The 19108-nt window shown below is 34.0% G+C and overlaps 1 protein-coding gene across 2 annotated transcripts in view; it reads right to left on the bottom strand.

Moving 5' to 3' along the window:
- LOC145293835 (GRIP1-associated protein 1-like) overlaps window positions 1–19108 on the bottom strand; it is a 690744-nt gene that overhangs the window by 312123 nt on the left and 359513 nt on the right. For both annotated transcript variants that reach the window (XM_080140492.1, XM_080140494.1), the window contains one exon: window positions 1519–1632. In XM_080140492.1, the coding sequence (XP_079996618.1) occupies window positions 1519–1632 (114 nt within the window). The remainder of the gene's footprint in view (window positions 1–1518; window positions 1633–19108) is intronic.

The following is a 19108-nucleotide window of genomic DNA, read 5'->3' as shown; positions in this document are numbered from 1 at the left end:
CTATAATATAAAGCTGAATGTCTGTGTGTGTGTGTGTGGTCACGAATAGGCTCCTATATGGTTGACTATTTCAAAAAACTGATTACATATAATGATAGAAGATGTATCGAGACACAGGAATGGGTATGTTTTATCTTGCCGAACAGTGGTTCATTCAAATTGTGTGGTCTGCGTTCACGCTTGGTCCCCAAAGTATGGAAATAAAAAATTTAAAAATTAAAAAAAAACGTTTACAAGTGTTTTGATATAGATCTACATAATACTTTGATAAGTATGTTTTTACTTATTTAAGGATGGTATAATAAAATTGTGGAGTCTGCGTTCGCGCCTGGCCTCCATAGAAGTGAAATAGGCACAAACTTTAATAAAGACTTTTCATATCTATCTGTGTAAGTATACTTTGATAATTATATTTCTATTTGAAGAAATATAGTATGATAAAATTATAGGTGTGTTCGTTCACACCTGACCTCCATAGAATGGAAATATGTCACAAAGTTTAACAAGGTTTTTAAATATAGATCCACAGAATATTGTGATAAGTGTTTCAGTGTGAACAGGTATGGTATAATAAATTATGGGGGTTATCTATTTTATTTTTACTTTCATCATATTTTGCTTTGGTTTTGATACCCCCAAATTCAACCCAAATTTACAATCCTTCCTTTTCATAACCTATCATACTTTCATAAATCAGAGTCCATTTTCTGTAGGCTGTTTTTGAACCCAGTCACCGACAGGTACTTTTGCTAGTATATATTAATAAATTTTTAATTAAAAAAATTCAGATTTGCACAAAAATAAAACCATGTGGAAACACATGATAATAGGACAGAAATTTTCTAATATTTTCTTCATTAAAGTTTTTAACTTAAATTTTTTTGTGTGTGAACAGCAATTTAAAACCTTAGATAAATTCAATGGCATTAATTTAATGTGCATACACAAAATCATTCACATCAAATGTGAAAAACAAATTGTATGTCACTAATATCAGTAAACTGAGTTGAAGTAGATTAGAAAAAAATAACATTGGAGAAAGAATCGTACATTTATAAAGAAAAGAGAAATAATATCAAAATAAATGAGAATTTACAAGTGAAATTGAAAGAAACCTATTTTTGTACTCTAAACTCATCTGGTTTGTGATATCTAATTATAATAAAGATTAAAAGATAATTTATAAGAGATGGAAATATTTATGAAGATGAGTTTCGTAAGAGATTTATTTGTAGTGATGTACTAAGTGCCAGTGCAACAAGATGGAATCACATGCAGCTAACTCACCACTTCTAAACTTTTGGGAGTTATAAATGTCAAAGGCAGATCGTAGCTTTTTTATTTTTAATTTGAAGTTTTTCTATTTTTCTACTTTGAGGATAAAAAATTCTCAATATATTCTATATGATGGAAACTTTTACAAGTACAACCTCACTCTACCACCATGAATTAAATTTTGAAGATGTGCATTCCTATTTAAAATACAACAAAAAAACAAGATAATTGATAATTCATTACCTCGGCTTCATCAAGTCTTCTTTCCAACCAGCCTTTTGTTTCTTCAGTCGACACTAATTGGCCTTGAATCTCTTCGAGGTTGCTGCGAAGTTTCTCCAGTTCTATACTGTTTTCCTACAAAATAAAATAAATAAAAAAACAAATTTGAATTTGTTATGACGAAATGACAATTCTAAAACTCTAAATTTATCAATGTTAAAAACAATTCTAATCAATCAATGAAGTATTTATCATAATTAGTCTGAGACTCCGTTAAAAAAAAAGCAAAACTTAAAAAGAATGGGTTCTAATAACTAAAGACATTAGTAAACATTCTGTTTTTTTTTTATTTTTAGATTTTCCATTCAAATATACGTAAACTGTTTTGTTTTTTACTCTGTTATTTATGTGTATGGCAATTGATTGTGTTGATATGGTCTCTACAATATTAGATGGCATGTATTTGGAATATTTGATGCAAATGTTGTCTTAAATCGACCAATCTCTTTTTGTTGACTATAATCCACTGATGTGATGGAGGGCATTATTTCTTTCCCTATATTGTATCACTTACCTTTGCTCCACACTGAGTGTTTAGCAAGTACCATTTTTTTAATTTTTGCTATGCCTCGGCTAAGGATTGAACCCCAGTCTCTCAGCCCATTAGCAAAAACACTACCAATTATGTTCAATGTTATATCAGTTTGTAATGTGACTTATAGATGTTATAAGCTTTTTGGTCCAAGGGTTAATGATACAGTTTGGATATAGATTTTTTTCAGATAACTAAATTGTCAACCACTTTGATAAAAATAATCTTGTTAGGGATAAACAATATGGATTTCGTCCTGACATGATGACTGATTTTGTACAGAATCAGTGAATCTATCCATGGTGGTTTAATTTCAAGGATAATAGCTCTTGATATATCAAAGGTTGCTGGAAAAATGGTTAGATTATTCTACTGATCCAGAAGTATCTTACACCTGATTCAATTCTCTATCTGTATAAGAACCGGATGCATTTTAAGATGAAGTGCTGCTGTCATATCTGGGGAGATGTTGGAGCACTCCTTCCTGACAGAGTACAAAATCGGCTTTACAATCTAGTGGGGAATGAGCTATTCTAATTCTTGCCACCTTTTTAACACAGACGGCATGTTTCTAGCTTGTTTCTCCTGTATCGTTATGTTTATGCTTGGTGCTCGACTGAGCTCCAATTCCTACTACCCCACTATAAAACATTTACGACAGGAACTTGTCTATCTACAACCACAGCAAAAAACTTTGCTTTCTCTCTTATCAAAAATCAAATGAAAAATCAAATATCAAAGGAAACTTCCACAAACAACATTTCTTTCCTAGAATATCTCATCTTTCCAATAAGGTACCACAAGTCTGCTTTCAACTCACTACAACATGTAGCCTTCAAGTCTAATGTGAACACATATTTGTTTAGCTGTCCCCTTGGATTTTTTTAGAGTAATCTTCTCTTCACCTCATTCATTTGTGTTTTGATCTCCTTGTGAAGATAAATAAAGCAGATTATAGTTTAATTGACAATCTATTAAACACTTATTCTTGAGTGGTGATACATTAGTAAAAAAAAAAATGTGTAACTTAAGAAAAAGAAGAAATAGAAGAAAAAAGAGACAATCCAAGTATTAAACTTTCTATTTTATTCACTCAATTATTGGATCATTTCCTTATTTATGAGTAGCTTCTGGTTAGATAATTCGCAGAGAGGGATGAACACTGCTACTGTGCAAGACAAGAACACTAATCAGGTTTTCTCATTAGCTTTTAAAGTGTAACTATCAAATTAACCCGAATCCCTATACATCAGATGATTAAACTAATGAGATATTTACCTATTGTATTGAGAAACAGGTTAAATCATATCAAGCATAACTAAGCATCTGTTTATTTGACAATCATTCTACACTTCATTTCAAAAGTGTATTGCTGATATATGTACATATGTATGTATGTATGTATTACATAGATTTGTTTGGCTTATATTGCTGAAGTACTTGCTAGTTATATTTATGATGATGCCACATCAGGAATTTCACAAAAAAATTAAAAAATAAAACAACTGCTTGACAAAGGGGAGGCAACTCTAATAAAGATCAACAGGGGATTATTTCCCTTCTCAAATGTTACTAAATTCCAGGCTTTGTTTGCTTAGTAATTTTTATTTTTTTAGCATGTTTCGCCTCCTTGGGAGCCTCTAATTGTAGAAAAAACAAATGTTATACACCCTTAAAATTTTAGCGATGGAAGGAAGATAATTCTCATGTCGATCTTTATTATAATTGCTTCTTCTTTATCAACCATTTTTTTTTTCTCACGGATTTGAAACAATGACCAAAAAATGGAGACTGACTCACAGAAATATGAAAATATCTATGGATCAAGTAACTTTTCTCCTTACTTTTTCAAACAACAACCGACGAATGTCAAAGGAGAATCCAATCGAAACGTTGCACTAATAACACTCAAGATGCAAAAAATAGTCCAGTCAATACCAGTAATATAAACAAGCATTCAAGTTTGTTTTTTGATTTTGTAAAAATCTATTTCTACAAAATGATATTCACTTAATACATTTAAGGAATATATGCGCCTTACAATGAATAATGTTTAAAAATAGCCAGACTTGAAAGTTTTTATTTTATTTTATGATCAGAAGTTAAAATGTTTGAATTCCTGTGGCTTGTATCATGTGTACTTGTGATCTAGACAGGAAGGTACCACATGCCAAGCCAATCAAACAGCAAATGACTGCAGGCACCAAGGCTCCTGGTTTGTTGGTTTCTTGCAAGTTATCTCTTCACCCTTGTTATGCACATCAATCAACCATAAGAAGAGACAAATGTATGTATTTGTAATATTCTTAATGCCATGCTGTTTGTAGAAGGGGGAAAGAGCCCAGACACAAGAGTTAGGGGAGTGTAGAGAAAGTTTGTGATGGACTGAATTACATGAAGAAAATCAAAGTTGACTAATGTAAAAAAAAAAGTTAAACAAAAGTTCTTTTAAATACGTTATTGGATATCTATGTTAAATACTGCTTAGTCCTAATATGCTGCTAGAATTAAGTATAGATAGATTTACTCACAAACTCTTGACAAAATTTGATTACAAGATACTATCGCTTGATATGAGAGCAGATAATGAATTGGCTACTTAAAAGATCCTATTAAAGGCAGAAACCTCGGTGATCATTGGATGCAACTCACAGTGAAGTGGATCAACATTTAAGTTAATAAAATATGCTTTCATAAAATGAAATTGCCATCATTGACTTCATGTATGAATGTGTCATAGTTTCATGACTTAGAGGAAGTTAACAAGAAGAATTATCAACCATATCACAAGAGAAACAATCCTAACAAGAGTTATATAATTTTGCTTTGATTCAGAATTCTGAAACAGAATCCATTTCTTAATGTAAGTTTAAATAATATATATTAAAAAAAATCTGTTTCTGGTATTTTCTTATTTCACATAAGAGGTAACCATAGTCATGAATTTCTGTTTATACAAATATTTCTAGCTATTTTCCTTTTAAAGTCACAGACAAAAACTCAAAAATAAAAGAAAAAAAAGAAATCAAAATGATAGATTTTTTTAAATAAAAACATGAAGTGAACCAGATTGAGTTTGAGATCGCAACCATGACTAAAGTAGACATTGAAAGAGAGCGAAAAAGTATTGATGTAGAAATTGGAAGTGGGGCCATTGCTAAAGTAGACATATGAGGGAAGACAAATAGTGTTGATATAAAAATTGGAAGAAAGGCCTTTTCTAAAGTAGACATGGGTGTGAAAATGACAAATGCTGTTGATGCTAAATTTAAAGTTGGACCAAGGCTAATGTAAGGTTGGGAGGAAAATCAAATACTCTTAATGTAAAACTTGGAGGATGGATTATTGCTAAACTGAATATGGTGAAGAGAATGCTAATAGTGTTGATGTAGAAATTAAAAGAGAGTAGATACAAAGATCAAGGTAATAATTTATTTCAGTGCAGATTTTTTTTTATGTATTAGAACTTTGAATTATCCATTTTTTTTTTTTATTTAATCAATGTTTGTTTCTGTATAAATTTTAATTAACCCAAATTTTTTTTAGTTTGCTTTTAAAAAAATCTTGTCCAATTAGCCACAACTTGCAAGTAATGCAGCAAACACCCTTTAATTTCTATCACTTTTACAATCTCTCACCATATGATGTTGACCTTCCCTCTAATTTTACATGGTCAGATTTATTTCTATGAGTCTTTCTTTGTTTAAGTCAAATATAATAAAGAAAAGAAAAAATTGGAATAGTTCATTATAAAAAAAGGGAACATCAGCATAACTAATTTGGGGTTTTTTGCTTTTATTTATTTTTATATTTGACTGACTTTACAAACTCATTTGTTTCCAATACAAACAATTTCACACAAAATCAATGGGTGACGCAGTCAGTAAAATTTTATTTCTCATGAAAAATATGAAAGAAATGAGAAAAACAGAATGACATAAAAAGAAAAATGAAATTATGGAAAATTTCATCCTCATAAACAAATATTCTTTTTCATGTACAAATAACACTGATGATCTAGTTGACTATATGTACCTATCTTTGCATACACACAGATGAGTGAAAAGATGAAAATATTCTTAGTGTAAACAAAATGAGAAACAAAACCACAAGCAGTAAGACATTGGATGAGATGTGTTAAGCAATTCTACATAAGTGGATTTCTCACATCAAACAAAATATTCTGAATTCAGTTTCCATTCTTTTTACCTTTTGTTTTTATTCTTTTTTAGAAGAGTCATTTTTATTTCTGACAGCTGCCATGTTTGATAACCATATATCAAATGAGTGTACACACTTATGTGTGTGCGTGTGTGTTTTAGTTTACAATACTTTTCATAGTAAACAAGATTGACTATCTAAACTTCAAAATAGTCATTACAAGTCATAGGATATTACCCATCAAGATTAAAGGGGTTATTTACTTGTAGTTTATTTTTCATTATGTTATGAGTAAAAAATCTATATCACATTAGCAAGTATTTATTTTCATTAAAAACAAAAAAATTTATCAAGTTTTAATCTAGTAAAGAATACCAATATAAGTGTCGTTCATTGTTCTTCTATTGTTTCTGCAGAAGATCTTAAAGACAAATGATCTATCAGTTGGTCCATGGAACAAATGAATAAGGGTTAGCTAAACAGCAAAAGCAAACATGAGTATGGTGAAAAGTTCATTCCCCATAACAAAGCAATGTTAGCAACAAAAGTTCATTCCCTATAACAAAGCAATGTTAGCAACAAAAGTTCATTCCCTATAACAAAGCAATGTTAGCAACAAAAGTTCATTCTCAAAGCAAAGCAATTTTAGCAACAAAAGTTCATTCCCCATAACAAAGCAATGTTAGCAACAAAAGTTCATTCCCCATAACAAAGCAATATTAGCAACAAAAGTTAATTCCCCATAACAAAGCAATGTTAGCAACAAATGAACATGACAAGAGGGATACTAGGAAATGCCACTATAAGAAATTATTGAATATAGTTTTTATGGAATTATAAAAATCTAGAAGTTGCATAAGTAGTTTCTGATCCAATTATAAAAAAATAGGATGAAAAAGGGTAAGGTTGGAGGAGCGTTAGGTATTGTTGCAAAAATGTTGAAGGTTGGAAATGAAACAGGTATTGAGATGATTGCAGACTTGATACATCGGATCATAAAAGAAGAGATTATCATAAAAGAAGAGATTATCCCTGAAAGATTGGGAACTTAGTATAATTGTTGTTACAAATTTAAAGAGAAAACAATAGATAATTAAAGTGGCTTAAAATTAATGAATCGATTCTTGAAAGTGAGAGAAGAATGGATCAGGAAATAAAAAATCAGATAAGCATAGACGAAATGCAGTTTTGCCTGAGCAAAGTACGACTAGGGTTATGTTTATATAGCTCTTTTTCTTAGCAGAATAAAGAATGTACTATAGCGATATAAGTGTCTTTCATTGTTTTTTTATGGTTCCTTCAGAACATCTTAAAGACGAATGAGCCACCACTTGGTATATGGAACAAGTGGATAAGTGATAGCTAAACTAGGGCCAAACAAGTGGATGATGAAAATTGTTCAAGAAATGTACAGAAATTCTCAAAGTCATGTTAGAATCAACAGTACATTTAGTGACAGTTTAAATGATCAGCCATCTATACTGAGTCTATTGCGTTTTCATTTGTGCCTTAGAAGCATTGTTCAGAGAGTTGCATACAGGTTGTCTGGAAGATATGCTGTATGATGATGATTTTCTACATCTCCGTGAAACAGTGGATGACCTAGTTGTTAAATTAAACACTTGGAGGAATGCTATGGAAAGTAAAAGTCTGAGGGTGAATGTTAATAGACTAAAGTAATTAATGATCAGCAACTGTAATGTTGGAAAGCTTCTGAAAGAGGAAAGTTTATCTGTTCAGTTCGTGGAAAGAAAGTAGGGTGCAAATATTTGGGGAGGGGGGATCGTCAAGAAATGGAATTACTGGTAAATTAAGAAATGATAACCAAATTGTGTGCGACAATTGTAAGATAATGGAGATGGATGTGAATTGAGATGCGAAGAAAATTACATCTGAATAGCAAAGCTGTTGAGGTTGTCAATGTTTTGTTACCTTGGTAATAGCACTGGCGACCAGGGTAAAGAATTGCAAGATTTAGAAGTGAATGAACTAAATTCAGGGAACTCCTGGTATTACTAGCAGAACATTGCCGCTGTTGATAATGGGAAAAGTTTATCAGGAATGTGTATGAAGTGCGATGATGTATGGAAATGAAACCTGGCTAGTGAGGGTTGTGGACATGCAATGCATGGAGAGGAATGATATGAGAATGATATGATGGATGTATTTTGTGAACCTTAGAAGTTGACAAACTTAATTTTGATCACATCAGAGGATGATACATTTAGGGAATGTAGGGTGTTGTGTACAGCAAAATAGACACTGATGGTATGGTCATGTTAAAAGAACAAATGTGAGTTCTTAAGTTAGTAGATGTACAACATTTGGGATAGCAGTGTTAGTTTACAGGCAGAGGGCCACGGAAAACATGGAAAGAATAAAAATGGATCTGCGGAAAAAAGGGATAAATAAAGATTTGAATAGAGATATGTTAGCTTGGAAATACATTTTTTAAAAGCATTCAACACATGTGAGCATGTGATACAAATGTTAAAACAAACATGATGATGATGATGTGTTTAGGTCTATCAACTAGTTACTTTTGGAGATGAGATATAGAATTTTGTAAAAATGATTTAACTATCTATGAAAAGTTTTAAAGGGTATCTTATTTATCTCTTTCATTATAAAGGGGTTTCCTACAGAACATGATGTTGCGGTCGTGAACTGGGTAAAACCAGGTACACATAGAAATGGCGTTTTCTACCACCATAAGTAAAATCATTAGTGTCACGTAGGCAAAAAAAAGGGAATGTAAGCATGCGGATGCAGTTTGTTAATCAGCGACATGCGTGGGCATGCCCCACCCCCACTCGATGAAAACCATGTGCAACTTGAAAAAAAGATTTTGTCACTTCTTAGATCTTGTCAGCTGTGATGAAACACTAATACACGCCAGCTAGATAACATGTTGAACGGCCATGCATGTAATCATGAAGAAGTTGGCTCTTAACTGGATGACACAAGGCCATCAGTTGGAAGTACTGACACCATGGAAGGAACAGGAACAAATATGAAACAATATCTTCAATCCAAACAGGATTAGAGAAATGGATTCATTGCATCCTGAAGCAATAATCACAACTCCCCACGAGGACTAGTGAAGATTCGTTGTAGCAGGACTCTTGTGTTTTACACCAGAAACCCTGTTGGATGGCATCTACCCATAGGGGCATAAGATTTCATGCCTCCTATGAACCATCTATATATATGGATTAATATCTCCTACATGGATTACGTAACGAACAGGTTAGTATCTGTATATATATACATATATATATATATATATATATATATATATATATATGCCTTTTTTCTTTCTAAAAGAAAAAAACTAAAACAAAAGAAAATCCTGTATTATATTTGATGCTTGTTGATTGAATTTAAGTGACTTTGAAATTAATATATTCATGCCATATGCTCTGATCCTCACATTTTGTATTCCTCCTTCCAACTATACTTGGCTCAGCAAGAAATCCTTCCAACTGAGATAGTCATTGATTGTCTGTTTCCTTCTTGTGACTTTAAACCTGACGGGTCTTCCGATGAGCTTCAGCCAATAGGCCCTATCATGAATTTAAGCCCCAATGGATCTGATACTGAGAATTCTAAAAGATATGCTTCTAGCATAATCTTTTTCTTTTATTTCTTTCTGTTGATATCATGTTTTGTTGCAACATTGTTGATTGTTCTAAAGAAAAAGAAAACTATCAGAACCAAAACAATGATAAAATTCAATTCTCTGGATTTTGGTGTCCTCATTCCGATTTTTCTTGATTTGTTAAATGTTTATTCTTTCTACTAAACTGCCAAACAACTGCCATTCTTACCCCATTCTTTAACACACGGAAGATCTAACACGGATATGCATACTTTAGTCTATACTCAACTCAGTATCATACGAAGACCCCCCCTCCCCATGGGTCTGACATTTGGAGGGATATAGTTGAGTGACGCGTTTTTGATGGTGGACTCCCTGACCTTGATCAAGCCAGAGCAGAACAAAACTAACTCTAAGGTCTGAGTGATGGGACTGAAGTTAACTTAAATGCTCAGAACTGGATCAGAGAGGTAGTAATGATCCCTCCCACACACACACAAACCATCTTTTATAATTGCTAAATTACACAAAATTATACTGATTCTAAATTTCATTACAATTTCTGATTGTTTTAAGACAACATAATTTCCAATTATAGCTTCCTGCGACAATATCATTCTTCTGATGCTTTTAAATCATGGACAAGGGATGTTTTTGCTTTGTTTATTTATTGATCAAAATAATTCTTTGACCTTTTGTTTTTGTTTTTCAATTTTAACTTCTAACCCACCTGCAGATGACACATGTCCAAATCCATGGTTTTCCTAATACAACAACAGAAATTAGGACAAACATGTTTGAAACATGTAAAAAAAGATCTTTTTATGATTTTTATAATCTAATACATAAAACACTATATGTCTGTCTGCCTGTCTCTATATTTTCAAAGTCTATTTCCTCCAAAACGAAAAGTCACAGAGCAGCACTTGGGGCCTAAAATGATTGAAGTTATGGGCAGTTCTTTTATGGATCTTTAGCCGGTTTTAAGGGGTCAAAAATAGGTCAAAATTGAAAAATCGTAACACATTTTGTGCCTTCATCTTAGTTTATTTTTAATCAGTTCATATGCATGTCATGTTGGTACAGTGGTAACATCACCAACTTTGAATGCTACAGCTTCGGTTTCGATTCTAGCTGATGGCACCATAATACTTTTTTTTTTACTTTTGAAATCACAAATCCATAATAATACATACGAAATCTGGACAAATTAAAATATCATATTTAAGCGTATTTTATATCTGCGCCTTCATCTGTGTACTGAATATTTCAATGCAAACATTATTTGGGTCAGTTAATTGTAATTAATGATGATTCAGCCGGAGAGATGACCTCAGTAGAATAATCAACACCAATTCCACTATGAGCAGATAAAATGTACAGACTAGAAGAATTTCAGAGTCTCTATTTATTTGCCTTCCAACAAGGGCAGACTTAGATTGGTTTTTAATGTAGGGAAATATTCCGCTTCCCAAACTGGATTGGGATAAAAATAAAAATTTCTCAGATGTAAAAGAATTTTTTGTTCACTAACCAGGGACAGAAAACATGAAATGTAATAACAGAACAGATACTATACTTTGATCATATCCAAATACTTTAACTCTACAACTTTTAATCTATTTATATCAATAGCCCAACTAATCATATGTACCAACAGAAAATATGATGATTAAGGAAAATGTTGCATTGAATTGGATTGAATGGGTTTAATGACTTTTTCAGCCTATTTTTTTTTGGGGGGGGGGGGGCATTAAAAGTCGGAAGAATTTTTCAAAAGAGATTAGTTGTGTGCATATTTCAGATGTTGTATTTATAGTTGAATATGTATATATGGATGTCTTTAGGTTTTCTTAGATTTTCATACATAGATTTATTTTTTTTTAGGTATGATCGGATATTCATTGGGTTGATTTTTCAAAAAGGTCCTCCATATTGTTTTCCACATAGTATAGTTTTCTGGTTGGGGCAAGATCAGTACATTTAACTAGGATGTGTTCCACTGTGAGCCTCTCTTGGCATGGGATGCATTCTGGTGCTGATTCTTCATTGAGTATATATGAGTGGGTTATATTGGTGTGTCCTATGTGTAGTCGAGTCAATATTATATCTTCTCAGTATGATCTTTTAGTGTTTGGACATCGTTCCTTAAGTTTAGGTTTTATGGAGTATAGTTTGCTGCTTTCATGTTGATTCCATCGTAGTTGCCATTTTCTTTGTATGTGTGCTTTTATCAGGGGTCTAAGGTCAGTATAAGGAATCTTATAATTGTCAGTTGGGAGATGTGGTAGATTTAGGCTTTTTATTTAGATTCTTTAGTTTGTAGAAATGCATGCATTTCGTTTTTTTCCTCCAGAATTGAAATCCATTTTCTTCCGACCATTTCATTATTCTGTTTAGGCACAATTGAAATTTCCTTTTGATTATGGGTATATATTTCGATCTACAACATATTAAAATGTCATCCACATATAGGGAGCAGTCTACCCCAGGATTAAGGTTTTTTACAATGTTATTTATTCAAATACTGAACAGGGTCACTGATAGAATACTCCCTTGAGGTACTCCATTTTCTTGTTCCTTCAAGTCCGAGAGGGTTGTGCCAACTTTTACACTGAACAGTCTGTTTTTTAGAAAATTTTCAGTAAAAATTGGCATTCTGCCTTTTAGTCCAAGCTCCTTCAGATCTTTTGTAACACCATACTTCCATACAGTATCATAAGATTTTTCCATGTCAAAGAACACTGCTGTAAGATGTTCCTTCCTTAGAAAGGCCTCTCTAATGAAGGTTTCCAGTCTGACTAGATGGTCTATTGAGCTTCGATTGTTCCTGAATCCTGATTAAGATTCCGTGATGAGGTTCTGTTTCGAGGAACCAAATTAGTCTTCTGTTTATAATCCTTTCCATGGTTTTACAAATGCAGCTTGTTAGGGCTATTGGCCTGAAATTCAATGAATCTAAAGCGTTACTTGATTGGGATTGGATGTTTGGGTTTTCAGATTTGGGGATTGGTATTATTGTGGTCTCTTTCCATGTCTCAGGTATGTTTCCACTGGACCATATAATGTTGAAAATTTCAAGTAAATATTTCATTGAGGTTTCTGGAAGTTTTTTGAGGATTTCGTATGGAATTTCATCGGGCCTGTAGCTGTGTCATGGGATTCAGCTAGAGATTCTTTTAGTTCAGACAAGGTAAAAGGTTGGTTGTATTTTTTTTTTTGTGATTTAAATTGAATTTTCTTCTTTTCTTCTTTCTCTAATTATCTACCAGGTTATTGGAAATGTCTTTTAGAGATGTGAATATTTTGTTGTCTTTAGAAACGTGAGATATTGGTGTACTACTACACCTTCCTTCTATTTTCCTCATCATATTCCAAACCGTTTTTGCCTTGGTATTCACATTAATTTTGCATACATAATTTCTCCATGTTGTTCTTTTGGATTCCTTTATGATTCGTCTGTTGTTTTTGAAGAAATCCAGGTTTTCGCTTGTTAGGTTCTTTTTGAATTTTCTTAAGGCAGTTCGTCGAGCTCTGATAGCTTTTCTGCATTCTATTGTGAACCAAGGTTTGTTATGAATGTTGGTTTTGGTTGTTTGCGGTATGGTATTATTTGCTATATTTGTGAGGGTTTTAATGAAGTAGTTCAGATGGTCATCTTCATCTTTCTTTTCGGTTATTAATTGGTTTTTGCACTGTTCCTGGAAGTCTTCTCAATCTGCTTTATGTAGGTTCCATTTGGGTGCTTTTTGTTCAGTACTAGTACTTAGACTTTCCAGAATGATTGGGAAATGGTCACTCCCACAGGTGTCATTGTGTACTCGCCAATCATAGTCCATATATATGGATGGGTTACATAGGGTAAGGTCGATGGCGGTGAAAGTACCTGTTGCCGGGTACATATAGGTATAGTTTTGATTATTAAGGAAGCATAGATTATTTTTGTTTATTATGTTTTCTATTTCTTTTCTTTTTTATTTGTCTCTTTACTTCCCCATATTACATTGTGACTGTTGAGGTCTCCCAGCAGAATAAATGGTTTAGGGAGTTGTTTTATTAATTGAGTTAATTCAGTTTCATTGATTGTATCTCTTGGGGGGATATAGACTGAGCAAAGTGTTATGGTTCTATTTAGAGTCACTGAAACTGCAATTGCTTACAAGTTTGTTTTTTTTGTTTTTTTTTTCACAGTGATCACCACTTATCAAGGCCCGGAAGCCACTCAGAGATAAGGGTTATTGCAAGTACATTACGTTAGTGTGGAGATTTGATGAAGTGTTTACTTAAGGGGGCGGTTCATTAGGAATTTGTTAACATTAGACTTGAAGACATCCAAGTTGTAGTCTGGTGGGAAGCAGGCAGACGGAACAGAGTTCCACAGGCGTGCAGTTCTAAGAAAGAAGCTTTGTTCATGGAATCCGCGTTTTGATTTAAGCACAGATATAAAGTGGGGTAAATTTTTCACAGTGGATTCAGCTAGACGGGTGTTTTTCGTGAAAGATTGGCAAGGGGGGACAAGAGATTGGAGTTCAGACGAGCACCTGCCATGGAAATAACGATAAAACAAGGATAGGCTCGCAACGTCTCTTCTGTGGGAGAGAGGTTGCAGGGTAGAGAAAAGGGCATCCCCTACTAAGCCACAAAGTCTATTTTGTACTCTGTCAAGGCAGGATAGGCTGTTTTTAGCAGCTCCTGCCCAGATATGGCAACAGTATTCCATCCTTGGACGTACTTGGCTTTTATATAGATAGAGAATTGCATCAGTAGTGAGATATCTTCTGGAGCGGTAGAAGGATCCCACCATCTTTCCAGCGACCTTGGCAACAGACTTGATGTACGTGTTCCATTTCAGATCAGGAGTAAAGGTCAAACCCAGAAGCTTGTCAAAACACGGGGCCTCACTCAGACGAGAGCCATCCATCACAATTGATGCCAGATGGGGATCAGAGCGTTGATGATGTAAGGATAGGAGTTTGGTTTTGGATGCATTAAAGGTAACCAGCCACATCTTCCCCCACTGAACAACGCGCTTTTGTTTGTGTTTATATTTATTTATCTTTGGGGGGGCCTTCGTTCTTCACAAGTATTGATGTGCCTCCAGAAGCTCTGTCCGTATCTTTATTTATGTAGTTGTAAGATGTGTAGTGTTTTATGTTGATAGTATTATTTTCTTTCAGGAAGGTCTCCTGTAGGCAGACAATTGCTGGGCTTATGTTTGTTATTAATAATAAGAGTTCATTTAGGTTTGCTTTTGTCCCTCTGATGTTCCAGTGTATTATTTTGTGGGTCATTTGGAGTTGTGCTCTACTTCCATTGTCTCCAATCCTTCAAATCTATTTTCAGTTGGAGTCCTTGTTCGAGATTTGGATCGGGATCTCTCTTTTTTTTTTTTTTTTTTTTTTTTGTCTGGAGGGATTTTTGATTCTTTTCTGATTTGTGATGTGTTTGATGGTTGCTCAGTAGTTTTTATAGAAATGGTTTCATTTTTTGGTTCAGCAGTGTCTTTACTTATGATTATTTTTGGATTAGTTCCAGTTGTTGCACTATTCATTTTCCTCATTTCTTCTAATTGTTCTTTCATTTCCTTTATTAGTTTGCTTAAGACATTGAGTTTGTTGTCAGTTGTATCTGTTTGACGTATGTGACCATTTTATTGTTGATTGGAGTAATTTTTTTTAGTCGCATCGTTCTTTTTAGTTTCAATCATTTTCCTGGCCTCTGGGTAGGATATATTCTTTATATGTTTTAGTTTGGTCACTTCTTTTTCTTTTTTCCATATTTCACAGTATCTAGAGCCAGCGCCAGGGTTTCCAAGGAAGTTGGCATATTTGAAATATTTTCTGCACTCAATGTGTGGACCGCTTTCCCCACATCTTCCACACACTGATGATCGTGTGCACTGATCTTGATGGTGTCCAAACTTCTGGCACTTGAAGCATTGGAGTGGGCTTGGTATGTAGGTTTCTACATTTATTTTCATATATCCAACTTTCACTTCTTTGAATATGGTGTGAGAATCGAAAGTTAGTATGTATGTGTTGGTATTGATTCTCTCGTTGTCTTTCTTGATTTGGACTCTACGAACATCTAACACATTCTGTTCCTGTAGGTTTTCTTGATTTCCTCCAAAGGACAAAGTGAGAATTTGCGACTTTTCACAACTCCTTTGCAGGTATTTAGGGTTCGATGAAGGTAGCATTTGATTTTAATATTTTCAAATATTTTTAGTTTCAGTATTTTCTTGGTTTGATCTTCATTATTGGTCTCAATTAATAGGCTGCCATTAAATTGTTTTTTGACAGATTTAGGTTTTAAAGTTTTTAAACTTTTTTCAATTCTAAATGGGGACCACTGGCTCAAAGGAGTTTCCTCCATTGATTCCATGATAATAAATGTTCAGGAATTTCTCGGTTTTCTTGGCTCTTCTTCAGAGCTGCTGATGTCAGAGACATCAGAGTGTGTTCTTTTTTGGTAGTTGGGTGTTTTTTGTGGGAAATAAGCCATATTATGATTTTTTTTTCATCATCTTTGCTCCCCACCCGCCTCGGAGTCCTATATGGGAAGTGCCTGGGGGGGAAGCCCATTCGCCCAGCCACAACAGGGATACAAAGATGATATACTCGATTTACGTGATAACTTTAATGAGCACCTGTTTTCCTTTGATATTACTATGGGATACGTAGTAATAAAAAGGGTTTGCAGCCATATCATAGATATTTCACTTCGTCGATTGACCCTCAGCCACCGCTTTCCACCATATATTAGGAAATAGTTGTTATTTGTGGGGGAGGGATAGGCATATTGTGTTAATGATAGGTTTATGGGGTGGACAATATATGGTGGGGCTTGACGTGACCAGCCGATTGATTGGATCGGGCCTTTCCGACCGCCCGTCTTGCCTAGTAAAGGCCAAAGTGGTGTGTTGGGAAGTGGGGGTACTAAAACCTGACCTACAAGTCTCTCAACCACCAGGATCCTGTCCTAAAGGTATTAGAGGTCGCTACCTACAGCCAACAGGTAGCCCCATTGAGGGACTTTTACTCTCTGCATATTCTGATGCCCTGCCGATAGGGTCAAGTGGAATCTGACCAGATTTTAAAGAACAATTTTTTAATAGAATATTTTTTTTTTTTTGGTTTCTATTTAACCCATAGTTGGGACCCTAGCAGGTACTACCACTCCGAGTCAGAGTGGACCTGGGAGCAATGCCAATTAAAGGATGGCTCCACGCTCCCCAAAGCTCGCAAACTGGGGCCTCACCATCGGATATAGTTTAAGGTCATATCCAGGACCAGGAAGGAGGGAAGGAAAAAGAAAGGAGTGGGGGGGGGGCTGTTGTTTTTATTTCTGCTTTTGTAGAACATAATTAAGTTTTACAAAAGAGAATAGAAAACAAAAACAGAAATCGATGTAGGTGCATTTCATCTCAGGAAGCCAACAGACAGCCTGATCTGGTCGCACCAGGGAAAATGTTGGTTAAGATAAGTCAGCAAAACATATATATAAAATATATGCAAATGTAAAATTCACTGTCTCTTAACACATCTGAGAAATTACAGAGATTGGTTGAAAATCTGAAGATAAAAGTTCTTCCTTCAGAAGAGCCGAATCTTATCTCTATCATTTAATAGATTAGTGAGAAATAAAGGCAGTAACCCTAACCTCATTACTCAATGTCGCTTTCAATTTGATGGAAGCAATTATCTGATATATTACTTTATCCAAACAACAGACTCCAACAAATTATATACACGCGTGTGTGTGTGTGTGTGTGTGTACATATCTATAAAAACATATGAACGTAAAAATATATGCATGTTTATATATTTTTTTTATTAATTTATTATTTGCTAACGTATAGAAATACAAAATGTACTTAAAAGAATTTTGTTTCTGAATTTTGGCCATTTCTTTCAGCATATGTCAGTGTATTGAAGTGTGCACGTGTCTATGAGGATGGTGATAGCAGAGGAAAAAGAGTATAGCCAATAAGATGAAGAAATGAAAAACTGCTTACACATCTAAAGAGGTCAGTAATTTGGATGGCTAATGTGGACTTTTACCAAAATATAAGTAGATGAAAAGCCATAAAAATAAATTATATATATATTATATATACATATATAACTAGTTTTCATATGTGTGCATGGGGGGGGGGGACTCCAGCGGAGATGTTTTGCGGGTTTAATAGTTAAATATCTTTCATTTACAAGTACAAAGCTGATCGGCATAGGCACGCAGCTTACCTCTCGGCTTACCAGTCATACGTCATTTCTTAAGCATTTCTACCTCTTTTCCCTTTCTTCTATACTTGAATCTAAAACTGACAGCATGCATGCAACTATACCCCATTGGGGGACCTATTGGCACTTAAAAGATGACTAAATTCCATCGCAACTTAAAAACACAGAAATTCCATCGCAACTTAACAAAAACAGAACATTTAAACATTCTTTGAATTTCTTTAAAAAGCAATGAACACTCTCATTAATAACTTTTAATTAAGAAAATATAATTTATACAATTGAGCAGAGAAGTTTTGATACAATATTTTAAACCCATGTAATGCTTGGTACTAGAACTATCGACATCGAGACTCTACTATATCTCAACTAAAGACTTTCCCTTGCTAGAATACTCACAAACATTTAATTCCTTCTATTGCTGTAATCCTCTATTCCTAAACACATAAAATAGCTCTTGTGTGAATGTATATCTCTGAAATCTGTATTTGTTTTTTTTTGTGTAACATGTCTCTTGTTTTCCTCCTATTATAAACACCCCAAAGCAAAACACCGAAATATAATCCTACAAACTGGTAATTACCTAAGATGGTGGCCCCCTAACTGGAAATCTTTGTCATACATGCATTTTTTTTTTTTTACAAAGAAGTCACCACTTATCAAGGTACAGAGGCCACTTGAGGATAAGGGTGAATGAGTGTACAGTAGTCAAAATTTGGTAAATTGGATTACTTAAGGGGAACGGCTCATCAAGAACTTGTTTACATTGGAGTTGAAGATGACCATATTATAGTCAGCTGAAAAGCAGGAAAACAGAAGACAATTCCACGGATGTGCAGTTCTAAGAAAGCTTTGTTCATGGAATCTACATTTAGGTTTAGGCACAAATAAAGAGTGGGAGAAATTATTGATAGTGTTTTAAACTACATGAGGGTTTGGCAAGGGGGGACAATAGATTAGAGCTCAGACGAACACTTGCCATGAAAATAACAATAAAGCAGAGACAGGCTCGCA

This window comes from Euprymna scolopes, chromosome 15, assembly GCF_053919585.1.
Source record: "Euprymna scolopes isolate OS-2025 chromosome 15, ASM5391958v1, whole genome shotgun sequence".
Classification (NCBI taxonomy): domain Eukaryota; kingdom Metazoa; phylum Mollusca; class Cephalopoda; order Sepiida; family Sepiolidae; genus Euprymna; species Euprymna scolopes.
This window is presented reverse-complemented; position numbering and strand designations above follow the sequence as displayed.